Source organism: Dermacentor variabilis, chromosome 3 (genome assembly GCF_050947875.1).
Source record: "Dermacentor variabilis isolate Ectoservices chromosome 3, ASM5094787v1, whole genome shotgun sequence".
NCBI classification, from domain to species: domain Eukaryota; kingdom Metazoa; phylum Arthropoda; class Arachnida; order Ixodida; family Ixodidae; genus Dermacentor; species Dermacentor variabilis.
In genome coordinates, this window is record NC_134570.1 from 139,716,510 (window position 1) to 139,743,465 (window position 26,956).

The 26,956-nt window shown below is 44.9% G+C and overlaps 1 protein-coding gene across 1 annotated transcript in view; it reads left to right on the forward strand.

The window, feature by feature from the left end:
- Window positions 1-15,221, forward strand: part of LOC142576324 (nose resistant to fluoxetine protein 6-like) — a 100,843-nt gene extending 85,622 nt beyond the window's left edge. Inside the window, exons 13-16 of the mRNA XM_075686406.1 lie at window positions 6,582-6,702; window positions 10,284-10,470; window positions 12,499-12,641; window positions 14,352-15,221. Coding sequence (XP_075542521.1) covers window positions 6,582-6,702; window positions 10,284-10,470; window positions 12,499-12,641; window positions 14,352-14,654 — 754 coding nt within the window. The 3' untranslated portion in view covers window positions 14,655-15,221. The remainder of the gene's footprint in view (window positions 1-6,581; window positions 6,703-10,283; window positions 10,471-12,498; window positions 12,642-14,351) is intronic.
- Window positions 15,222-26,956: the final 11,735 nt, after the last annotated feature.

Here is a 26,956-nt window from a genome sequence, read left to right on the forward strand (position 1 = left end):
GTTTCGGAGCTCGCGGCAGGCTTACTACTGCACACGTGTTGCTCGCATTTCCATAAATTACTCTTGCTCCAACTTGAGGAAAGTGCATGCGCAGCGTCAACCCCGCGTAGCTTGAGACGAGCATCTTCTCCACGGCTCCCTCGTGTTGCTCGCACGTTTCCAAATTGGACCGCAACATTTTCCTCAGAAACATGGTGGGTAAAGCATTCGCTTTCAACTTCTTCCAGCCGTCGGCTCGATTTCGTTCCAAGTTGTCCTCTTCAAAGTGAGCCTGCAGGCAATGTCAGAACCGCAAAATGATGCTGTGATGCTTGCTATATCATGTAGCGAAATTGAGCGCACCAATCGTTCGTGCTCCATAACCACTCCCGTGCTCGGCTCACGTACAATATATTTTAGCAGCATCAAAAAAAAAAAAAAATGCTGGCATTGTAGAGCTAAATGATGCGGGCATAGAACACTCGTTCAGGTTACATGGCAGTTCTTATACTGCTTCTGAATGCACCTGCTACCCAACGTCGCGCCTTGTTATAAAAACGGACGGATTCCAAGAGTGTACACAGCAACAAGTCACAGACAAAAAAAAAAGAAACTGGTCAAAATATTCACTTTGCATGCGCACGATAACTTTGTCGGCTGCCATTTATCACGTTTGATTTTCACTGTCCACTGCAGTCCTCGTTTTGGTTCTGCCGGAAAATGAAAAAAAACTATATTATCCAACCATTTATGGAATGATTCGTGCACAGCGGCACGCAGCACCCAGGCTTTTCTGGACCGAAAACGACGGCAAGGCGGACGCACAAAGTGCACACGTGCTGGTTCCGCGGGAGGTGGCCCATGGTCTGCGAAAAGCGATTAAGGCGGCGACAGCCCCTTCAGTCTTTGGAGAGTTTTAGTTTAGGGGACGCAAGCGGCTTGCGTACGCAAGAACTAGGGGCGATGGTACTGGGTATGCGCAGATCCACGCGTATGGGTCTGCGCATGCGCAGTAATATGGCCCCTAGTTCTTGCGTACGCAAGCCGCTTGCGCCCCCTGACCTTAAGCTCTTTAGTGTCCCCAGCCTCCACGGAGCGGGGGCGAGAGGGCGCATGCAGGCACCCTAAAAAGTTTGTGTATTCACCTATTCATGCCCAGATGGCGCTGCGGTTTTTTGGGGACACGAAAGATGAGGATGAATGGAATGGAGCAGGAGATGGGACCCCGGGCACCTTGCCAAAGGATGCTACACGTTAAGAATTAACTACATGGGTCATCCCCTGACAACTGTCTCAACATTGTCGCTCCGAGATTTGCGGTTTCTTTTGAAAATGTCTATACCCTTCACCATAAAACTAAGGTTATTTCATGAAGTATGTTTCATTTTTCGAAATTGTTGTGTTACTATCCTTGCTGTTCCTGTTGCGATATCAACTACTACACGCAAAAAACAGTATTTGTCTACCACGTCAAATAAAGACGTAAGGAAAGTGCCCACTATTTACCTACTTAGGTCAAGGGCCCTATTTCTTAAAACTATTTTATTTTGATTTTATTCCGATCCACTGATGTCATACTTACGCAGCCGCTGATTGCAGTAGCGGGCGGTGACCCACAGTGTTGTTTGAACATGAATTGCCCAATCAAACGCTCCCCTCGTTTAAATGAGGTCACTCTTGTTTGCTGTCAAAGCGAATAGGGCTGGGCACATTCACAGTTTTTTTTTTATCTGATCGGCTCACAAAAGGCGAGGAGTGCGCTGAAGTGGAGAGGGTATTGGTGGGCCGAGCTAGCGCAGTGAATGTAGGTAAATGGGTGAGGTGGTGCCAGCGTCTACGAGTGGTCCGCTTCCTCTCGCTTAGTTTGCGGGGGCTGGCCAAAAATCGCGGTGGTGTTCAACGAGGAGTTAAAAAATCCCGTGGCAGAAAGCTATTGTTTATTAGCCAGAAGTGCTCGGCAACGTTACACTGCCACGCAATGAATATTATTATAAGCAAAACATTGCATTTTCGCCAGCTGCTCTGAGTAGCTAGTGTCAGAGCGATCGGCGTGCAACCATCTTCCATCCCTTTCGCAGCGAGGCGGTCTCCGAATATTCTGCAAAAGATTTGAACTTTGTTCGGTATATTAATACATCTTTAGCACATACACGTCGCTTAGACACGGTGAGCTTTCGCTCTCGCGGTTTTGTGACGTCGCGCGACAGACGGGTGAAGGGGGTGCAGGTCGAAACATTCAGTAGCGAAGAAGGCGTAGAATCGAAAATATGTGTATTTATTTTTATTTCCTTCTGCCTAATCAGGCATAATCAGTACGTACGTATCATATCAGATAGGGACATCTTGCTGTTCTTGTGGCGTCCCGTGAAAGGCAGGGAAGTGAGCATGGCCTGAAAATGTTTAACCAATCGTGGAAAGCTTATGGCAAAAATAGAATAGAAGAAGATTGAAAGAGGTTTATGCTATAGGCAGCGCCACAGGTCTTCTCACTTGTGCTTAAGTTGGCAGTCGACATCAAAAGCGCAGTGTTTGTAAATAATGTGTGAGCCCATATATAGGTAAGCTGAAGGGCACCTTACAACACGCGTTAATGGCACGCGCGTTTTCCCTCGAGGTTACCGGGGAAGAAGCGCCAAATTTAAAACGACGTCGCTAGGTTGCCAGCGCCTCACGCTCAAGAGACATTCATTAAATTTCTTGACGTTCTCATGCGAATGCGTTATTACTTCTTATAACTTGTGTTCTTCCGCCTTAAATTGTGGGTTCGAGTGCTTTAACTGACGCTACTTTAATTAACTGCGCCTTCATTAACGCCAGAAATCGTGGGTTCGACACCCACGACAGGTCGACGGTGCGACTCCCACCAAAGGCGGTGGGTTAGAATGCCTTAATTAACTCCATAATAATTAACTATACCTTCGTTAACTTTGCCTTAACACCAAAGCTCGTGGGTTCGAGTGCCTGCATTAATTCCATCCTAATTAACTTTGCCTTTCTTTGGCATAATGAGCGCCATCAGAGCCAGCTGTGGAAGGACAAGACGACGAATACAGCGCGACCAATGGCACGAGCGTATGTCCTCGCGAGGTGGGCTCACGTGACTTTCTGAACCGCATGCTGCGTTTCTCGGACCACCGGGGGTATGAGCCACTTAAGGCTTTCACCTTAATAAAATCTATCGTACGTTACCATCGGGGTGGTGCTTATTATTACGCTGCTGAACATCACCAAGCGTTACAGCAGGGGATATTATTGCGCAATCCACAGGCTGTTCGACGCATTATGGGAAGACTTCTCAAATTGTGCTTCCCTAAATCAATCTCCAGCAGCTGCTTGGTTTGACTTCCAGTTTATCATGGTCGAATTAATAGAGTAAGATTAACGGTGACGCCAACACCAGTGTCTCCCATGGACTCGCCGTTCATTTCCAGGAATATTTTGACATAACGCACACAACGGTTTTCCTGCAGGTAATCAGTAGGACTCTCTCCTCTCTTATTCACGCTTTTGTTTATGATGTTGTTCAATTGTTTCTTTCCCTATTTACTTTTTCTATTCTGCATGGTTGTGAGCGTCAACTTCTAGAGTTGCCTCTTTTATCTATCTGGCTCACAGCACATCGCTTGTATTTTCGACACATAAATACGGCGTCGGTGGGACATAAAAGGCGCTCACAACGCCTCGCGCTGGACTCACTTTCCTGACAGCATTCAGTTGGTGAGCGTACTGCCATCTTCAAAATACGTTAATTAGTATATGTGACTACGCCACAAGGCGTAGTTATCCGTGCGTAATATACCAACAAAGTTAAAGCTGGCTTCCCCTTCGTAAGAGCAGATTAGTGGAGAAGCTGGCGTCGAAGATCCTCAGCGTTCTGCAGGCGAAATGTTTTAAAGGGAAGTGTAGGCGGCGAGATGTTCCGCGCTGTAGCCGGAGTGGCAAATCTCAGACGGGCGACGTCGTGAACGCGCTGTGCAGGCTGATACGGGCTGATGACATGTACATACCTGCCAACTCTACTGAATTTGAGCTTGTTTCACGATTTTAAGAAGGCTGCGTCATGTTTTACGAAAAATCGATTAATTTTCAGAAAACATTCTACAGATGACAAATAATCGGGCGGTGCGATATGACAGAGAAAATGAAACGGGTACAAGAAAGAGATAGTGATTGTACCTTTGCCGCCCTTCTTGTCACAGCACTAGTCACCATATATGCTAGAAAGGTACTTGCTTTGAGCAAACTTATTTGGAGAAGTTAAAGAAGTAATTGTGATCCAGAAAATGCGTTACTTGTCAGTCTAAAGAGAAATTATCGTTAATAAGATATGTAAATGTAGCCCATAAGAAGTGTGCACTCAAATAAAATGTATGCACTCAAGGAGAACTTTATTAAATATTCGGATACACGCAAACACTAGCGGGACATGACACTGCGAGCTTTGCCTGACGCAGTCCACGCTTTTTCTTGCCATCTAGTGTATATGTCAGTGTTCCTTGTTTTAGTTGTGTGCCGAATTTAATTGCACAGACGTAAATAATCCCTTCGTCTGGTCACGGCCAAGAATTCCGGGATTCGAGAATTCATTGGTATCACGAGCAGCGTTCATGTACCGCCACGCTGATAATTTTAATCCTACACTTCTATTTCCACATAAAATAAAATCAACGTCAGCTGTTGTTGATATCTCGACCTTATGAAAGCGCTGAAGGTATGATGCTAAAGTGAAAACTGCCTATACTGCAGGCGATATGCATCCGAGGACGCTATTGGCAACATGAAATGCCTCTCGCAAGCCAATATTACAAGGCTGCGAATCACGTTTTCCGTACGTGCTCGGATCCTAAGATGCTCGCAAGAAAAGGACCGTGCGTACTGCTTTGCGCACGTCGTCCTCTTCTATCCCGTGGGCTTTCTTAACTTAGTACTATGGGTGAAACGGTATATTCGGCGATTGTTAGCGCCTTTCTCTATGCTGTGACGGTATTTTGCAACAACGAATTCCATTTGGCCGTCTTTTTTACCTTATCCATCACGTCAGACGATAACTATCGTTCAGTGTCGTCCGATCCCATAAGGAGTAGCGAAATCACCAGTATGTGAAGTGTATTGTTATAAAATTCACCCCCGCCGCCCCCACCCACCCTTGGAATACAAACCATCGTAAGAACTAGCAAGATTACCTTACCAACAGGTATAAAGGTGTCGCTTTTCTGCTGGGTTGGCAACTCCGTGCACTGTATGTCCGAATTAAGGGCATGGCAGCTGTCGCTATTTCGCGCGAGCATATTCGTCGCATGGATGCAGCACGCTCGTTACGGAAACCAAAGAATGCGTACATGTCAGCGCTGGGCAAATGCAAGACAATGAGGCATTGCATTTGTAGATGCGCACAGTCACGCTTGTATGGCACAAGCAGTTCGCTCGTGCGCGAACTGGGCCATGTCAAATGAGAGTCGTATTGGTAGCGCGTCCACTCTCATTAGGCGCCTTTGCGAACAATGTGGGTGCAGAAGCAAACAAACAGTCACGACAGAACGGAAAGTCACAGCCCCGTACCTCTGCCCTCCTTGGTGCATAGGCGGGAGAGCCACCCTCCTTCTCCCGTCCGCGATTCCGAAATCCATCGGTAGGTGGCTTTCAGTGACTTCTCTACAGGGGGCGAACACCACCTATAAGAACGTTATCATAACGGCGGCAAGCGCCACATTAGATAAGAGGTGAGTAGGCAAAAACACAACGCCTGAGACAGTTTACTGTTTCCATTTCGTGGCCGGCAGTGAAGTAATGGCGTCACCTGGACTTCCACAGTTTCTTTAGTCGGTTGAATTCAATTATAATAACATTTAACACGGGAGTTATCCTATGTATTGCGCCTGGGCGCTTTCAGCAAAACAATTTTCGTTCGTTTAGAGCCGCTGACGTCGCCTGTTTGAATCAGAACAGTTTGTAGTTATATCATGGTCACATAGTCACACATAGTTAACATGTTTTTTTTTTTTTTGCGAGTCGTAAGTTCGCAAAAGCTTTGTGACAAAGCTGCGTCGGTCGCAGGCTGCATACTTTTACTTAATTCTTCCTTTGATGTAGCTAATATTCTTTGCAGCAAATGCCTGAATTAAAAATTAGGTACTGTTAGCATCTGGGTGCGCTGGATAACGCAGCTTTCTGCAGAACTTTGATTGCCTCGAAAAACATTCTAATCGTGAAATGCGTTAATTCGGCCAAATCTGGCTACTATTTCAACAAGCATCATGGGAAAACTTGTTTGCTTTTGTAGATTATCATTCACCTTCACTCTTATCTTATTGACGTAAAGTTCTTAAAGCACTCAAATCTTAGCCATGGAAGAATAATCTAAGGATATCGTTGCCATGCACTTAGGTATAAGGGATGATTTCGACAATAACGCTCATAGGAGAAATGCCGAACAACTTGCAAGGATTGAGGACAAAGTTTAGACGATTTCAGGCACCGCACGTTTGCTACCGCTATGCTGAAGTTCGCTAACGGTAGCTAATGCTTCACGTGGTGAGCGAGACGCAAGCGTATAGATGAGAAAGTCGCACGCTGTTAACAAAGTTATCGTGGCTCACTCGCAGGAAGATGATGCAAGCTCTGGACCTGGTCCATCAACGACCCTACCCGCACGTCGGATCGTACGTCGCCGGAGCCCTGGCGGGATTCGCCTTCCTCCGATTCCGAAGCGTGCGCATCGGAAGGGTGAGTGTGCTGCAACGAGCAAAGGCAATGGAGGCGTTCCTCGTTATACGTGAAACGGGCCTCTCGTGCGAGCGTGGGCAGGCTGGGGTTTCACGCCGGATAGAAATTTCGCGAGGGCGGTCGGTTTGGAAGTTCGACGACTGGTATATTCTGACGTTGGGCTGCTTGGTGAAATGTATACTCCAATTTTTCTTCTTTTCTTGCGCTTTAATGGTGGGCTTACAAAAAGGTAGCACGCTCAGCAGCGAAACCTCACGCACCTACGAGTGAGCTGGTATGAAAGGAAAATATCATCATCCTTTCGGGGAACCGCGAGAAACCACAAGGGAAACCCGCGGGAGTTTCTCGGGAATGTGAGAGAGTGAAAAGTGTTTGTTCATGATCAGACGTAGAGCGCAGTCACATGAGACGAACAAGAGCAGAAGCAGACCCGCACAGCACTGCATGCCTCAGCTTCTGCTCCTCTCTGTCTTGTGTTCCTGCGTCGAATTCCTAACCGTGTGGCATCGTGTATACTATGCTTGGCTGGACTCAGTTTTTTTTGCATTTTCATAAATGTAGCTCAGCCTTGCGCATTTCCGCGGAACTGAGCGGCCATTTTAAGATACATGGTAGCTCGCGCTTGTGTAAGTACGGTTACTCTACATTGTTAGTGCTATTGTCTATGTGTAAAGCCTTCGCAGCGCACTTTGTTAAAGTGTAAGACAGGGGTATACTGCAGATACTTGCATCGGCTTGCACTATACGTTTCCACGATGCAACTTGTTTCTCAAGTATTGTGGAATAATTCTGCAGAGTACTGACACGGCTATTTGCACGCACTGTGAAAGTGTACCTGTGCGTTGATTATATTATGGAGCCACCCTTTGGTGCGTCGAGTGCGAGTAAAGGAAATCACAGATGTCGGCAGATAAGTGACCCCCCCCCCCTTCCCTCCGCTGAGTGAAACTGCGAGGGAATTATCGGAAGCTTGTCATATCAGAAAGAATTGTTCAGCTTATGTCAACGACGCATCTATCACGTTGTTTTCTTCGGAATTGTGCTTTCCCGAAAGGCAGTTTTCGTGACGCTCAGTTTCCATCTACGTCACGCTTTCTCTAACGTGCACGCGTGGAAGTCTATAAACAGTTAGAAGTTGGGGCTTTGTGTCTTTCCTTTTTTCTGTTTTCTCGTTTGATGCTCCGTGCTTTGCGCCAAGAACAACATGTATAGTAAGCCTAGACACCAACTTGCCCAAGAAAATTTTTGAAGACGCTTAAGCTTCGCCTTTAAGAGTGGAACGCGATAGCATTCAAAGACCCATGACTGCTTCTCACGCTTCCCGAACTGCAGCGTATGTAACCGTAAAGCTCACCGGGAAACGCTCGCGGCGAACGCTGTGCACGAAGGTGGGCTTTCTGCTAGAGATGCTGCTTCTTGCGTGGGCCGCGATGCGAAGAGAAGCTTTACGTTGCGGCGGAGGCGAGCGCCATCTGGAAGTGTTTCAAGGAAGCGGGCGCAACGCTTCGTGGACTCCGAGACGTTAACGCGCTGGCGTGCGCAAATGGCGGAAACAGTCTTCTCCGGTATATGCATCGTAGAAGCGCTGAAAAAGGAGTTTGTTTGAATTTTCACGTAACAGAATTATGTTTTCTCGTATATTCAAATCACAATCCGAGAGCTGTCACGTCTGCAGTTTGTGTGTAAATCGTAGTTTACGATTTTCTACGTATTTTAGCTTGAGAAATTGGACTAGTTCAGTCAATTCTTCGCGTCACACGGAAAGCTTGGGTATCTATGGTTCAACAATCTTTTCGCGGAAACAGTGTCCGAGGCCGGACACGGGACATCGACTCGTACACCGGATTTTCTCCGACACTGGCTCCTTAACTCTGTCGTGTTAACAAGTTCTGGTGGAATATCACTCTCTAGGCATGGTTCTTGTGAAAATTCTTGGTACGTGCGAAAAGGTACCCAAGTGTCTTTCCTCGCACCGAAGGCCGTTGGATCTCCAAAAGCTCGATCATTCGCTCACTTCCACTAAACGAGTCTTCAGTCGTATTTGTTGCACCGAGGCGTGTTGTCTCTAATTATGGTTAATGTTTGTTATATTATTTGTTCGTTGCTAGAGACTGATATTTTTTTGCCTTCACAACTTTTCGGTCGGTTACAACCCTTTCCGTTTGCCCCCCTAGGTTTTTTTCTTTCGAACTTTTATACTCTCTTTTGCAAGCTTTTGCCATTGCCACTCCTATGGAGTTGCAGTATGTAGAAATAAATAAATTTAACAAGATAGCGTGTTGCATAGCCTTTTTTTTTTGTGGTATACCAAATCAGAAAGAATGCAGTACAATGTTGGTGACAACGCAATAAAACGCGTCGTATAGCTACTAACGTTGTAGAAAGGATAACATTTTAGTTGTAGTAGTCCGGGGTGAGGCTGACGGGGCGCAACGTAGGGCATGCACTGGGCCTGCTTCATGTGCTGCTAGCGATGGTGTTGAAAGCATGTCTGTTTGGTTTTTACAGATAGCAATTTCAAAGCTAGTAGCTTTCCTGTCATTCCTCCTAACCACGGCGAGATAAAATTTGTTGTAAGGATCCGCAACAATAAGGGGCCCGTGTGTTGCCAAGGGCGCGCTTTAGTGATCGAATTAACTGAAAGAACTGTTCCTTCCAGTTTTTCTCGACAATTTGAAGTCTGGATATGGAACGGCTGTTATAACAACCGACTGAAACGCCCCGTCAACGAAATAAAGTGAGGACTAGGAAATGTGACAAAAGCTTACGAGTGATACGCAGACGGACAGACGCGCTATAAATAGAAATGTAATGCAAACAATGTAGGTACAGTGCATCCTAGCCTACAAATGCCATTTAGGAGTCGAGGAAAACATATTAATACAACTTGTAACGACACACCTTGTTCGAATACTCTTTTTTTGCGTTATGTTGCGGCGTTTGGAGGAATATAAAAGCTTTACTGCGGTGAAATAACAGAGTGTTAGCGGGCAATTTTTTAGGTACGATAAGGTAAGAGTGTACGAATTATAGTTGGAAGAATTTGACTGCGCACACAGCTCCGTGTTGGTGACTCGATGAATTTGTGGGGAGGTGACATTCATTGGCGTTTTCAGTCGCACAATATATTTACCACCGCAAAATTAAACTTTTTCATCAGCCTTTTCTTAACCTGCAGTATCGAAGCATTAGGTAGCGGATTATCGGTACAAGATTGGAAGGGAGAGTAACGCAGAAAAAGCCGTGCATCAGAATATAGCTCGAAGTCTTAAGCACGAGTGCAGCGCGAAACAAAAAAATGGAAAAAGAAGGGAAGCTTTATCAACGTATCGCTCAAAAAACAAAACATAAATGTGCGTATCACAAGAACGTGTATAATTAAGGAGAAAGTACCGATGAGAAACATTAAAGTTAAACAGGTCTGGTCACATCACAGTTACTAATGTAGCAGAAGAGTCACTGCACCACGTACTCGTTTCAGTCTATTTCTGAAAGCACGTTGAAAGTACGAGGTCTGATGAGGGAAAAAAAAGAAAAGCGCTTGACTGGCCCACCTTCTACCCAAAAATGTTCTTTTGCAGGTGGCGCAGCTGACCATGTGGTCGTTCTCAACGGCAGCCTGCGTGTACGGAGTGTTCGGCGCCTTCAAGTGGCAGAAAGGAGAACCCCCTGCTGGCGCTGACGTGGTGCTGTACAACGGGCTTCACCGCACGCTCTTCGCAGCGGGCATCGGCTGGGTCCTGTATGCCTGCGCGTCGGGGCATGCTGGTCAGCCTCCTTTTCGCGTTCGAGTAACAAAGTGACTCGGGAGTAGCGGAGTTCAAGATGCCGAAAATAATGGGTTCTCTCTTTTAAAAGTTTGTGCCCTCCCACTCTGTGAAGAAGGATGACCAGCGATGATGTGTACGTGGGCCCCTTAACTGTACTTCCACCGCGGGTCGGCCCGTAATTTCACTATCTTTGGGATCGGCCCACGTATGGAGAGTGTTTAACGCCTGCGTCACCTCCGCCGTGGGTCGGCCCGACATTGTAATATCTTCGGGATTTATTTCCACATGCGGACACGGTAGTGGGGAAAGCGGCTTTTAGCAGCTTCGCTGTAAAAGCAAGCTTCAGGAATGGTAGTGTTATGTCTCACGTCATTTGGGAATTACAGAAATTCTACCCTCTGTGACAACATAACATTTCAGGGCTGGTGTGATGTAGGGATTCTTTTCGCTCGATTAATTCCTTTCTTATTTATTCACCGTTCACGATCGGCCGATCCAGTTTCTAACATAGGTAGGGTGTCACTTGGACCACTGGCGAAGCTTGAAAAAGGTGTGGCATTAAAATGGAATCATTACATTATCCCGTGGTACTACAAACTTCGGCCACAAAACCCTACTGTAGCTGCCCTCTTCGCGTTCGCGCTTCAAGCCGCAGTTCCCGATGCTGTTAGCCGGCTAGTTGATTACTAGATTCTTGATTCATGCTATTAGCGCAATGTAAATGGGGCGTTAAGTGAAGGTACGGCTACCGCAAACGCTTTTTGTGTGTGCGTATTCACTTTGTGTCCAGTTTTTGGTGCGCCGGTGTAGCGTGAAACGGTTCCCAATAGACGCCAATATTGAGAGTAGTTCGTGCCTGCAACGTTTTCTAACGAAATTTATCGAGCATAATTGGCTGGCGCGCCTATGCAAATAACCAACGAGCTGGGCATAGATGCATTTGCCGCTCTTTTCTTAGGTTGGCTCCGACTATATGAGAGAGCACGACGACAGGCAGCTAGCCTTAGCAATCCAGCTGTCTCGGTCGCCTTTCCTTTTGCCGCTGCTCTGTTCGGCCATTTGACCGCTGGCAATCTGCGGCGCTCGGTCCTAAACGTTTGGACCTTAGGCTGTGGTCTGGATAAACTTGAAGAAAGGTGAACTGAAAAGTGCGGGGGAAAAAGTTGCGAACGCTCCTTTTCAAAGTCGACATAAGGTGCATCGCTTACGCAAGAATGGGCTGGTGTGATACGAACATTAAACATTTACATTTCATTCAGTGCTGCACATTTCTCGAATGTTTGCTTGCTCCGCTACTCTTTTACGCAATCATTTTTTTAAAATTTCATTCGCGAAGGTTATGAAATTCATGTCGTAACTTTATTTTTACAACTTCAAAGGGGCACAAGAAGCTGTAGTAAACCATGCTAGACTAGTAAATTATTCTTTTAAAACTGAATATTTGTTCGTTAAGCATGATAATATTGATCACTGGGGGCGAAATTGAATACAAAACTTATTTGCTTTATTTACGCCGTAACATCAACGCTAGTACGCCTGTGTGACGTCGATAATTTCAAGGCATTGTCCCGTATTTCGGTCGTTTTGCAACTGGAAATGTTCTCCACGCTTGCTAAGTGAAGTTTCAGGATTCTTTGAACAATTATCTATGCAAATGTAAACGCTTTTAAAATCCGTGACGCCACGACAAGGTGGAATGGGAACCTGTGGCCACGTCGCCATCCTTCCTTCGTTTTTCTTCAAGGGCGCGCAGGTTTGCTGGACTTTCCTTCCGTGTTAGTACGACGATGAGAGTATATTTCCCCACTCTGTGTGTGGTTATGACATCAAGCAATAAAGCATATATTATCTGACGTACAACTCTCTAGAGATGCTAGTAAAACCATTGACCGCTACATGAATTTGTCCAGAACCTAATTAGAATAACGATAAAATAACAGCTGAGAGGTCGACCTTACAGATATTTGTTTTGCAACCTTCGTGAAGTAGCTGCGTGTAACTGTCTCTGGCGTTTTCACTTGTGCAGGTCCGGTCAACCGTTTCCTCGCGTGGGAGGCTTTTGTTCCACTTGGCCGGCTGACCTTTTCCGTCTACCTTGTTCATTTCTCTGTGCTCGTCGCTTCGCCTGGAATGGCACGTGAAAGGATCTACGTCGCACATTGGTTTCTTGTAAGTCTAAATTACAAACTAAAGCTCTGCAATCCTCCTCATTCTCGCTTTACCATTCATCTTGCATCATTGACTTCGTTCATAACGAACAGAACACGACGTTCATCTCCGCTTCTACGACATTAGTCGCGCCTTTTACGTGCTGTTGACCGATTCGATGGTTTTTGTCCGCACAATTATTGCTGCGCCTTCTATGGACCTATAGGCACTGTTCTGCGAAGAGGTCGTAACGACGATATCTCTAAAGTAAGCCCATTTGCCACACGTCACAAACGAACAGAGGTACTACTGCGGAAAAAATACGGGCACTCCTTGTTGTCATATCAGCAGCTAACTGTGGCTCGTTATGAGCCCTGGCGGATCCAAAGACGGGCGGGCCACGAGGGACCATACATGTCCGAGGCATGCCGGTACTTCTGCGGTGACAGCACTGAGCGTTAAGCATCCTCCTCGTATGCGAGAGGTACTAGGCTCGATTCCCAGCGCCACCGGAAGCCTACCGGTTATTCTAGTGGATAGAGATGTCCCCACGCCTGGTACTCGGTTACTTATGGGGCTTCACATCTCAGCAACGGGGACCTGTAAAATTTCTAGGCCTGATCACTAGGTGCCCCTTGTCCAACCACAGGCAACCTTGTTGTATAGAAGGTATCTGCAAACTTCTTGGCCGGAGGGCTGGATTGGCGACCAGTTAGCGGTGTCGAAAGTGTGATGATAAATAACTAAATAAAATTAGCAAAGAGGATTAGTAAACATGAGTAACAATACTGGGTGCCGGCTAAAATTTGTTTCAAACTAATGGCTTTGCTTTATTCGGTTATTTTTTTTTCTAGTTGAGTTGAATTGTCGAGAGCCCATACGGTTCAGTGACCCAGAGATAGGAGTGCCTAAACTTGCCTCAGTTGACGCATCTCGGCTCATTCAATGGCCCTGCAATTAACTCGTTGGCTTGACGGTCGGCTCGGCCGCCTATCAGCGGTCGTAACGCGCACTCTTCTAGGAGTTTATTGATGCCGTCGTCGTAGCCTGTGGTCAAGCGGCATCCAGCAACTGTCGCTTTACAACTACTTATTTTTCCTTAAACGTGTCACACAATGGCGTCACAGCTGGTCTGTCCGGTGGGCTGTATACGGAAAGCTTCACGAAGCCGAAAGGGATCATTGCAGCAGTGCGGGAGCGGGTCAAAGATCGCTGACTCCGCTACCCCATCGTAAGAGGAGACACAGCCGTGTCTCCTGTTACGATTATATACCTCCTGTTACGAGTATATACGGCGCCTTTCGGGGTGCAAAGTACTTCTTTTATTTATTAATATGTTATTGTAGCCTCAAGACCGAAGTATTACAGAAGTTGAAGCTCTGTATTTCCATCACAACATCACCAGTTCAATAATTAGCTGGCACGGCGGTGTTATGATTTTCAATATGCAGATAAGCGACAGTTTAGTGAAATTTCACCACTGATTGAGAAACTCGGGAAATACGAGAATGTGGTAAGCCTAAACACAAATACGGTGTTTATAAGAGTCTAGATTCACTACACTAGAAGCTGGAAATATGACTGATGGTTGTCCTTCGCTCACTAGAAAAAGCACAAGAATTCTTTTTTTTTTTTTTTTGTCAAGCGCAAGATTTATTGATGATTTCAGTAAAATTAAAGCAAGATTAAGGGCTATCTCGTAACCGCACCTTTTCTCACTCGCACGCGCAGGTCCGTAGCTTCCTGGGAAACGCCGTGCTCAGCTACCTGTTCGGCTGGGCCTTCTACCTGGCCTGCGAGAAACCCTTCTCGAACATCGAGCGCTCCTGCTTCAACCGCTTCGTCAACCGACGCGGTCGCGATGAGCCACACATCAACGAGTCTTGCTCATCGTCTATGGTGGTGCTCACAGCCAACCAGAGGAACGAGCTGCTCGACGAGGCATCTGCTGCGAACAAGTTGGAGGCAGCGGTGTCGCCTACGCCTGGCGGCGTCGCCGCGCACTACGGCGGCTGCTGCCGGGACACGCGATAATCGGTCCTGTCCGCAGAAATTGCTGCAAGAAATTACTATTGTCGAAACGATAGCTGCAATTTTTTCCGCTGCCATTGAAATGAAGACTAGTGAAGGAATTTGTCTAATCATCGTGCTTGTGGCTTCAGACTTTCTCGTGGCGTTATTTATTGCGCTTTAAATAAATAATGTTGTTTGTTTTAATGAAATGACAACAATAAGTTTCTGCGAATGTACATAATTATTGCCTTTTACCCATTCATTGTATTTAAAGAATAATAAACGGAAACTGAATAATAATAAACTGAAACTGAATAATAATAAATTGAAACTGAATGGTTGCGTTTATACCAAAATATTTTGGTCAAAATGATCAATCTGCAAGCTCACAAAGCGGCTTGAAGCGAAGACGAAGTTTAGGCAAATCAGCCTTTCTTACCAAAGAAACTGCGAAGCCACTGGCAAAGCTTATGGTACGTACGCTGAGAAAAATAATAATCTTCACGTGATTAAGCCAGGTATGTTTCTGGCGTTCCACTAGTACGATTCATATTTTGAGACGACGACAACAACAACAACAACAACTAACCATCATTCCCAGGTTCTCTGAAACGCCACACTTGCAGCTCCCGTAGGCAATAGTGCCAGAGTTCCCTCTAGTAAATGTACGAAATTCATGGACCTGTCTGTGAGACCTGAGTGGCACTAGAATAAAGGCTTGTTGCGGACTGTACCCTTCGGAAGAAACTTAGGCCAACCACGCTGCGTACACTGGCGCGCCAACCCCGCGGGCTCGAAGAAAAGGAAATGCAGCTGCTTTATTGACTGTTCTCCTGCACGATGCAGTCGAGCTCTCTTGTGAGCAAGGCTTAATCGGTTAGTTAGATCGAAGCATTCACGTAAAACGCGTGCGCTTCCGAGAATAGGAAGAAAAATGTACTAGAACTTTGAACAAAATAGGAGAAAGAAAGATTGCAGAGAACCACTTCACGTCAGACTCCGGTAGTACGCAAAGACGGCTCAATAATGATAAAACTTATAAATAAGCTATATATTCAGGCTTATTAGCGTTGGCCGCTTGTGATGAACAGCGGAGGGACGACTTAGTGGTGTCGCTTTTAAATTCTGCTATTCAGCCCGTTGAGCTAGGTCGGGCGGCTCGCCGTCAAACTCATCTTGGTGGAATGAAGCATGTACACGGGCTTACAGGCGAAGAAAAGCAGCATAAAAAAGTCTCCAACATAATAATTCACCAAAAATTGGATTGACTATAATTTCTATGCAGCTCTGTGAAAAAGAACTGTGGCAATAGAAAAAGATGAACAAAGAAAAAAACGAACTGTATTCATCTTTGTAAAAACCAGGAAGAATGTCGGCACTTTCTAGGTTTTTACGCAGCGGAGAATCTCTCCAACAGTCCGTATGGTCACATTCCGCTGTTCTATCACCTAAAGAAGAGGCAGACTCGCTAAATAATATAGTGAAAGAGCTTGAAGCACGGTTTACCTCGGAGGTTTAGACGTTCGACATCTGAGTTTGTAGAAGCTAACTTTGCAGAATTTTCCTATGTCATCTTACCTGCACATCAATCGGCTCCTGTACCACACCGTGTCACAACTGCTATGATTAAATTATATCATATTTGTCTGAACTCGAGTCCTGTCTTTCTGGCTTAATGTTCAGAAATGCTCTTTACTTGTGTTTCCACTGTGAAATCCCGTTTTGATTTCTCTTCATTAACGAAATTAGCCGATAGCGCGAGTTGCAGCTTTGAAGTACTTAGGTATAACTCATGATGGTAAGCTAAATTGCCAGCAGCAAATCGAAGCAAATGCTAGTAAAGGAGAACGTGCGATTACATTGTTGTGCCGGTTTAGTAATAAAATCGCAGGGATGCGTACATCTACGTCGCTGACGACTTATAAACTTTACGTACGTCCCATTCTCGAATTTGTGTGCGTTAATTTTTTTAGGATGTGCAGTGTAGAGCACTGCATGAGCTTGATTTTTGGCCCGGGCCTGCGTTATGAAGCCCAAGCCCAGCTCCCGCCCTGGCCTACAAGGTCGAGCCCAGCCCCAGGCCCAGTTGAGCAAATCTAAGAGAACAATTCCCGCGTGGAAATGCATAAAATTTTCATGTGACGTATGTTTACAGCTCACAGCGCGCTACAAAAATGCGCGACGGAACAACCCATGTGCAATAGGATAGGCCAGCTTATTTTTAGATGCGGAACACAGCAATATGCGGAAACAACTACGTTCACCTGGTAATATTGACGCACATTGCGCTAGATGTGACTGTATCTCATTGTGCAACCATGCTATTTTGTTAGAGCACCAGAATAACAAAAAACAGCGGGATTATCTATGTTGTCTGCCTGTTTTCGGGTGCATGCGCCACGTGCGTTAACGCCACTCCCAAGCGGTCAGTAGCTACGAAACATCATTGCTTAATCAAGCGGAACTAGAAACTAAACGAAACGAAACTATAAATCGGTACTGATTGCGATTCAGCGCTCTTGGTTTATATCCCTTCATATTCTCCCTGTATAAGATGTTTGTTTATTACTTAGTTTCGGGGGCGTGTGTATGTTTTCCATTGTGAAATAGAATAGAACAGTGATCTGAGCATGATTCTCAATGCGTGCGTGTGCGTGTTCGCGTGTGCGTGTGTGCGTGTGTGTGTGCGTCTTGTTAAAAATTTACAACGCTGATTCATATTTACGTATGTGCAACGTCGTTGCCACGTGCCGGCATTGTCGTTGCAGTGTGAAAGGTAAAAAGGCAGAACTTGGGCTTTGTTTATTCGGCTAAGAATCAACATTTTTTTCCTCCAAATGAATGGAAGCTTAGTCTTCAAACAATACTTCCCTACAGTAAACTTAGTGTTTATCTTTGTTGTCCCTTTATTATTGCATGCATGCAGTATTGAACGTTCGTTTCTTGTTAATTTATAATTAGTTTCTCTTGCTAAAAAGTGAAATGTTAATTTTTTTTCAGTTTTTGAAGCATGCTGCAAAGTAGGGATATTTCGGTCGCCTTTAAGCTCTCGCTGTAAACTACGGGGATGCGGGGAAAGTCAAGGTGCTTTAATTACAGCTTTTATTTCCATCCCCGCCATCTATGTACAGTAGTATGCACAAATATTAATGAATAAATGCTTATACTTCTAGCCATACAAAGTTTTGTGCAAAGTTAAATGGGCGAGACTCCGACAACGGCCATACGTTGTCTCCGGGGCCAGAAATTATTCCCTGCATCTGCACGTATACTTGCATGGACAAATGCTTTTAAATTACGGACGTTGTTTTCGTAAACTATTTTAACGTGATATGAAATTATGTATTTGTCATTTCTCTTTTCGGTCGTAATACCCTCACTAAACTCAATCACGCCGCTTTCTTCGGTAGACAACACTCTCTACCGCACGTCCTTCAATGTTCAGTAGCTCCCAGATTATAAACATTGCATTCCAAGCTATGGAGCCGATAGCTGTGTTTGAGATGCACTGAAAGGACATTTCTCTAAATAAAGGTAGGGCCTCTGATCGATAATCGCACGCGTGCGAACGAGAATAACGGCTACTTCCCCTTGCCGCAAGATTTCTTGCTTTTTCCTGCGAAGTGGGTACGTGCCATATTCGAGGATGATAATCGTGACCTCTGAGCACGTGTAGGAGAAAAAAGAATTAAAGCCTAAGTACTATACCACCCATGTCTGACTGTTCGAGCACCTTAATTTCTGCTCTCTTTCTCTGCATTTATTTAGCTTTCAACGCTTATTCAATTAGTGCATTTTAGCCTGTGCCACTCGATTGTTGGTCAGTCGGCCTTTGTGGGCGTGCGCCATGGTTTGAGGCGATCATCATCACCTTCTTGAACAAGAAAGAAGGCGGAAGGCGGCGACGGGTCACTCTCGTCTCGGCTCCACACCGAAATGTCCCGACAAACAGCGGCCGTCCTGTGGCGGACGCTGGTGGTGCAGTGCATCAAGCGGCAGTACGTGGTGTCCTTCATGGAGTTGCTTGCCGTTCTGCTTCTGGCCACACTTTCCCTGTCGGTCAACAGCGCCGACAACAGGCCGCAACATCTACAGCTTGGCACGGGCCCCGATGGGAGCAGGCAGGGGCGCAGCGGCGATTCTGGCGACAACTACGAGTACAACTCGGTGTTCTACAGCCCGGACAACGATTACAATGGGCTACTCATGGCCACGGCGTACCCAAAAAGTGGTATGTGATGTGGCTTGAGCGGTTCCTCAGGTCTTTCACTCTAGCTTAAGCGAGTATTTACGCGAGGGAGAGATCCGTCTCCTCACTGCATGAGGGAGTGACTCGATTCTGCGCTTTTTCGTGCAAGGTAGTGACACCTCCACTCACGCCGCCATATTATTTCCGAACGCGCGAAAGAGCGCAATTTCAGACAGCAGTAATTTAGGTTCTGTCCTCGCTGAAAGCGCAGAAAAAATATTAGAGCCCAGGTCTTAGGCGTCCGTTTCCGTGGCGAGCGTCGGCGTCGTCCCGCGGCGTAACCGAGCGAACGAGAGAAGGATGAAAGAGCGAACGCGGCGCGCCGCGGGGGAATGAAAGCCGCGAGGAGGAAAGCGGAGAAACGGTGCAGCGGATCCATGAGGCAGAAAGCGGAGGAGGGCATGGTGATAGCGTGATAAGAAATGCGTAGTGCGTCGACCACGGCCAGAGTAGAGTAGAGTAGACTAGAGTAGCGCGCGTCGTCTGGGAGGTCTGTCGACGGCGGCTTGCGGCGAATCGCGCGCACGCGTCACCCACGCGCTGCCTCTCGCGATCTCCACATTAGCGAAGCAGTCAGTCGCGCCACACTTCGCTCCGTTTACAACGGGCCGCACGAAACAGATCGCCCGCGCCAGCCAGTATACAGCGAAATAAAAACACGTGTAGAGCTGCGCTAAAAATTCACATTAGGGAGTATCGCAATCGTCGGTGATTTTTTTTTTCAGTTTGTACATTAACGTGCATTGCAATATTTATATCTCACTTTAGCAATGGAAACAGAACGTTAAATTTACATTAAAGCAAATGCTTGAATGAGTTTATTCAAGCACTATTCAAGCGAAGCAAGTCGTTTTTGCTGCCCTTTCGATCGCTTACGCTCGCAAGATTTTTTCGAAAGCAATGTTTGTGCATATGGCGCCAACTTAAGGTTTTACAAGATGCCCTTAAAAAAACTGACGGAACTCGTCGCACCTAGGGCATAGTGACCGCAGAACGATAAGTGTACAACCGACATGTCGTGAAAGGCTAAACGAGGAAACGGTGTGAGCAAATACGGCAGCATTATCAGTAGCCGAATGTACTGTAGTTGTCGAGATGCAAATCATGCGAGTGAGATGTAAGAATGATAACGAGTACGTGGATAATGAGCACGCTTACATTTAGCAGAAACACATTTTCTGAGTGAAAATCAAGCTCGAGGTCGTGGTTTCGATTACGGCCGCCGCGGCCCAATTTTGGTGCGGGTGAAATGAAGAAACGCTTGCGTACTTTGATTTAGGTGTACGTAAAGGAACTCCACATGTTCAATATTATTGCGGAGTCGCCCACTGCAGCACGCCTGATAATCAGAGAATTGTTCCGGCTCGTAAATCTCCAGAATTTAATATTTTCAATAAGTGAAAAGTAAAAGCAAGGCACAATGTACGACCTTTAATCACCGATAAGGTTATAGCGTTGTTAGAGACATCTGCCCTAAAGTATGAGCCCATGTGCTCGGAATTGTTTATGCGTGTGAGCTTAGTATAGTGACTAAATGTTTTGCTGGAAAACACACTTGCCTTACGTTTTGTTATGCAATTACCCATAGAGTAGCACAGCGATGTGATAAAACGCAGCATAGGAATACATCTCACTAAAAGAAAAGTTTATTGCCGAAATATGTAGCTCTATCTTGAGTCAAACCACAGGAAGACAGCCTGGAAATAACCGAGATATACAAATGACTGTAATGAATTAAACAATGTCCGAACACAAATAGAAAGCTGCTGCACTTGATGGCCAGAGGCCTATTACCACCACTAAAACTTTTTATAATTTATTTATAAGTACACCACAGGTGAACAATAAATGATGAGGGAGGAAGTGCAACAAAGCTACATAAAGCGCAAACAGGAACCAATTGACGTTGTTGATGACTATAAAAATTCTAGACTATACTTAACACACAACTTTACAAGAAGGTTGTGTACAAATTTTCGCGAAATGTTTCGCGGCTAGTGACGGAGAGAAGGCTATCAGAAAGATTATTCCAGAGTCCAATGGCCTGTGGCAACGCTTAGGAGTTAAGAGCTTTGGTTCTACCAAACATTCGCTTGAGGCTGAGACGATTATGAAAACGTCTGGAAGTACGTAGTGGGGCTACCAGGAGCAATTTATGTTGCATTGCGCCGTGAATACATCTGCGTATCAGACATAACAGTGCAATTGTTCTACGGGTACATCATGCTCGAAGGGATATGTGTGCTTTACTTCGAGTGACACTAGAGTACCGGTCGTAGTTAGATTAAATGAATCTGGCGGCTCTGGCCTTTACTGCTTCTAACATTGAAATTAGGTAATCTTGATGAGGTGACCAGATTGATGAAGTGTATTCGAACTGCGGACAGACGAAGGTTACATAAGCTCATTTTCGTGTGCTAGCAGGTGAGTGACGTAGGTTTCGACGTAAATAACCCAGTGTTTGAGATGCTTTAGCGCATATGCTAGTGATGCGGGTTTTCCATGAAAGATTAAACATGAGATTTAAGCCCAAATACTTATATTAGCCACTGGAGAGTTGTTTATTGAGTGGGAAAAGTTTGAATTTGATTGTTTACGAGAAAAGGTAACTATTTTGCACTTTGACGAGTTCAGGGTTATTATCCCATTTCGACACGAGGAATGGATTTGGTTAAGATTATTTTGAAAGCAGATGTGGTCATTAACACTTTTAATAGCTTGATCTGTAATGTAATCATCGGCAAATAGTCGTATGGCAGAAGGAAATGTTAGAGGGTAAGTCATAAATGTAAATTTAAAAAAAAGCAGAGGACTCAAAACACCGCCCTTTGGCACGTGAGAAGCCACATCAGAAAGAGAGGAAGAATTTGCTGCTGTTAACAGCCTACAAAATGTCAAAAAATGTCGAAGCCAAGATAGCGTTTGTAAGTCACGTCCAAGAGCAAATAATTTTTAGATGAGCCCAAAGTGAGCATCTCGTGAGAGGCATGCTAAATTAGCCTCTCACGAGATTACAAGTCATAACGTTTCTGCACCACTGAAGGATTGTCCTGCTCAGGTTTCTGAAGGTATGCTTGTTAAACTCTCTGGATGTTGTCGCAGTAAACCTTCACTGACTGCTAAATACCTTGTTACAAATGGCGTCATAGATTTAAAGCATGGACGCTGTGGGCAGTCAGGATTTACGCGATGCAAGACAAACAAATAAACGAACAAGCAAACAAACAACTAAACAGGAAAGTAGTATTAAAGTTGATCAAGGTAAACAATAAGATTGCCCACTTCGGAAAGGCAACCCATGCGCCAATACCTTTCATGATAACGTACCAAATAAAATAGTACATCAAATGAATAGCATGGAATAAAAAGCACTAAAGTATTATTGATGCGCAAAAATACTGTTGCAGTAAGGCATACAAATTAAGATGATAAATTCGATACCGCTTTGTTGAAATGTTTCCTGCATACAGTTGCAATAAGTTCACTACCCCAATAAGCAGGCAGGTGCCGACACCGTGTACAACAGAAGTATCAATTGTTATTCCTAACTGATCACCATGAGCTTCAAGTTCGAAATAATATTTATTTATTTATTTATACACATACCTCACAGGCTCCAACAGGAGTATTGCGTGAGGGGGGTAAGAGAAACAACATGTCGAAAACAGGAGCAAAAAACATAGCTAACAACAAATCAAACAATTGAAAAAAAAGTTGAATCGAAATACGCCGAACAACATCAAGCAAACGAGGAACAAAAACACTCTGGACGATCAGAAACGCGCATGGCTCATCAAATTCCTGCAAAGAACTGCAAGTGCATGTCAAGTGACATGCTGTCCACAGAATGACAGTCAAGTGACATGGTACAAGTGAAACATGTGCGCATAACTACGGAATCAATTTTTTTAATGTTTCTCTAAACGTGTCCAGATTATTAATTTCAACAATGTGGCTTGGAAGATCGTTCCAAGCTGCTATTGCCAGAGGTAATGCAGATTTGTTAAATGCATTTGTGTGGCCGAAAACACGTGTGAAACTGTGTGCGTTATATAAGCGGCGAGATGTGCGAAATGGGCGGGAAAGGGGTAATGTATCTGCGTGTTGACTGTGAGTGATTTTGTGCAGTAAGCAAAGCAGAGCTATCGTCCTTCTAGATTCAAGAGATGGGAGTGATAGTGATTTCTTTATAGCAGTCACGCTAGAATGCCTACTGTAATCTTTCGCGATGAAACGCGCGGCACGGTTTTGAACAGATTCGAGAGAATTTATTAAATATTCCTGATGTGGCGACCAGATGGCGGAAGCGAATTCAAGCTGCGGACGAACAAAGGTTCTGTACGCTATTGCACGAGTGGCTGAAGGGGCTTCACGTAGGTTTCGTTTTAGGTAACCAAGTGTGCTAGATGCTTTTGCTGTAACATGTTTTATGTGTGTCTTCCATGATAAGTTTGTTGTAATATGAATACCGAGATATTTGTACAAGGGGGTGACAGTGACAGCGCTGTTGTTAAGCGAGTAAGTGTAAAGAGAGTTTTCTTTCGGCTGACAGTCATTCATTTGCATTTTTCAGTATTTAGTGACATTTGCCATAGCTTGCACCAGCTTGTAATCTTATCTAGATCTTTTTGAAGAGCTATGTGATCTTCGGGTGTCTTAATTTGGCGATAAACTACGCAATCGTCAGCAAATAATCTGATTGGTGATGTTATGTTCGATGGCAAATCATTTATGTAGATGAGAAACAATAGCGGACCCAGCACGCTACCTTGAGGTACACCAGATAACACATCGGCCAAGGAAGAAGAATGATTGTCAGTGAACGTAAACTGTTTGCGGGATGTGAGGAAGTTCCTTATCCACGATATTGTAAGGCTGTCTAAATGTAATGATGATAATTTGGCTATTAATCTAGAGTGGGGAACGCGATCAAAGGCTTTGGCAAAGTCAATAAAGATACTATCAATCTGGAAACCATTGTCTATGTATGTGAATAGCTCGTTAGTGAATTCAATTAGTTGAGTCTCACAGGAAAGTTCTTTCCTAAAACCGTGTTGCTTCGGATAGAAGAAATTGTTAGCTTCTAAGTGCTGCACAATATTAGATGCTATCGCATGCTCCAGTAATTTACATGGAATGCTTGTTAATGATATGGGTCGGTAATTACTTATCCTACTTTTATCGCCCGACTTAAAGATGGGAATGATTTTCCCGATTTTCCAGTCACTTGGTAGTTCCCCTGTGGATAAGGATTGCTCAAAAATACGTGATAGAATGGGGGCTGTATATGTGGACGTATGCTTTAAAATTTTATTATTTATACCATCAACGCCGGCTGAGGTAGAGACCTTTAGTTTTTTAATTAGGGATGAGATGCCGGCGGCACCAATCTTTATTGGTGCCATATACCTGTAGTTTACGTCTGCAATTGCGGGCATGGTAGAGTAATCCTCGCGTGTAAACATCGAGGTGAAAAATTTATTAAAAGCAACTGAGGATTCTTCTGAAATAGGTGCTCCGGTATTGTCTTGGAGTGAAATTCGGCTCGAGCCTTTTCGAGGGGAAATCACTGCCCAGAATTTTTTAGGGTTATTTTGCATCATGGGTTGCAGGTCGTGTGAAAAGAATTTGTGCTTAGCGCTACGAATGTTACAGCAGTAATGTTTTTCGGACTCTTTATGTTTTAACCACGCCACTGCGGTTCCTTGACGCTTATCAATTCTGAACAGGCGTTTCTTTTTATTTTTTAGTGAGCGCAGCGCCCTGCGATACCATGGTTTAGAACTATTTACCCGGAAGTGAATTAGTGGAACATGAGCATGTGTAAGCTGCATTAGTGTTTCCTTAAAGAGCTTCCAGTTTTCCTCAACAGGTCGGGAAACAAAATTACGTATGAACGAGCTGTAGAAATTCTCTAAACCTATGTTGATGGCAGTGAAATCAGCCTTCATATAATTAAATATGCGCTTAGGTGTTGTAGTGCGTTTGTATAATGGTAGTTCTATTGTGAGGTTAATGAGTAGATGATCACTAAAACCAGGCATCAAAGAAACCGATGCAACTGTTTCAGGGATTGATGTGAAAACGAGGTCAAGAACATTATTGCCACGAGTGGGTTTCTGAATCATTTGCACTAGAGAAAAGTCTAGTGCAAGCGCTACGAAATCGTTGGAGTGTTGGCAGGGTGACGTTAGGTTAGCCCAGTCAATTTCTGGGTAATTAAAATCACCAAATAAAAATATGTTACCTTTCGGAAATTTCTTAGTAATTTCGCAAAGATTTTCATACAAATATGACGTGAACGTTTCTGTGCTGTCTGGTGGTCGATAACATATTCCAAATACGTTCTTTGAATGCGAAGATGGAATGCAGACCCAGGTTATTTCAAGTGGACTTGAAATTTCAAGTGGAAAGGCAGTAATGTCTTTTTTTACGGCTATCAATACCCCGCCTCCCCTTCTTCCGTCTCTGTCTTTACGATAGATGCTGTAGTCAACTGATGGTTGTAGGACTTCGTCATCAGTGATATCGGAGTGGAGCCATGTTTCTGTGACTAGTAGAATATCACAATTGCTGTTTTCTAGATGCGAGCAAACTTCGACACGTTTTGGGAGTAAACTGCGCATATTCGTGAACGATATCGAAATCTGCGCTACATCATTATGGACACTTGCATTAGGAGGTGGATTACTATCAGATGAGTCTGCCAGCCTTCGAAACTGCTATCTAGATGATTTAATAACACTGTCAGTGTCAGCGCAGTACGTGAACACTGTATTCTCTATGCGCAGTTTATCGACGGCTAGCTTAAACGGCACATTTTTGGACTTCCCAAATTCTATTAACTTTCTTCTGGCTATTCGTGTTTGCAATGAAAAGTCTTCGCGCACAGCAAAATTTGTATTTTTGAACTTATAACCTTTTTCTATTACTCTTTGCTTATCCTTGAAGAAGGTGACTTTAGTAATAATCGGTCTACATTTACCCACTTGATATTTGCCAAGACGATGCGCACGGTCGATTTGCGAAGATTCGATTGTAACGCCAAGCTCTTTTGAACAAATATCAATGACTCTGCCTTCTGACGCTGACCATGTTTCATTGGAATCGTCGGGAATGCCAAAAAAGAGGAGATTACATCGCCTTAGCCGATTTTCCGTATCATCGCATCTTGATTCAATAGTCTTAATTTGCTGAGATATTGAATTAATAGCTTCAGGCGAGCGGCGTGGCAATGCACTTTGGCTTTTTTTCAGCGATGACATGTCAACCTCAAGAACACGTATTCTTGAAGATAGCTGTTGCAGTTCCTCGTTGACAGATGCTTGCCAGTGCTTAAGTGCGTGTAAATCACTACGCATATCTGCCTGCCCGCTTTCAATCCTTGTTACGGTTTCCAAAACAGTTGTTAACAATTCTTCTGTAGAAGGCCCCGGATTTGTCTCGACATCGCCAGATAGAAGCAGAGTCATTATCATTATTTTAACGCACATTGCTACGCAGCTTTTTAATATTTAAAAGTTTGCACAGAATCCACATCGAATCAGGCCAACAAGGTCAGTTGTATTAGGCTTGAAGTTTTCTAAAGCTCCTCCAAAACACAAAGAAAATGTTCATGTTAAGTATATTATGTTGGCTCAGGCACGTACCCAGGGGGGGGGGGGCCCCGGGGGGGCCCAAGCCCCCCCCCCCCCGAAATCAAGTGGCATACCCCCCCTCCCCCCCCCCCGCTCCCCATCCACGCCACCACTCCTCACACATTTCTAAAGCGCCGCCAGATCAATGTTGAGACTTCGCAGCTGTTCATCGGTCAGCATTATGCTGCCTTTTTCGCTCTTTTTAGATGGCGGTAGTTATCGGCATCTCTTGTAATGTGAAGGACAGTTTTCTCGTAGATTCCGCACCCGCGCGATTAACGCGAGATGCGTTCAGTTGTCACCATCTATTCAACCGTCACGCGCATAGCTGTTGCTTTTGTTAGTTCAACCTTCTTTGTTTAGGCTGATCCTGGGACCAGGAGAGGGATGCGGCTGTTACTCAGCCGGTCTGTACTCTCATGGAACGAGTTGCGGCC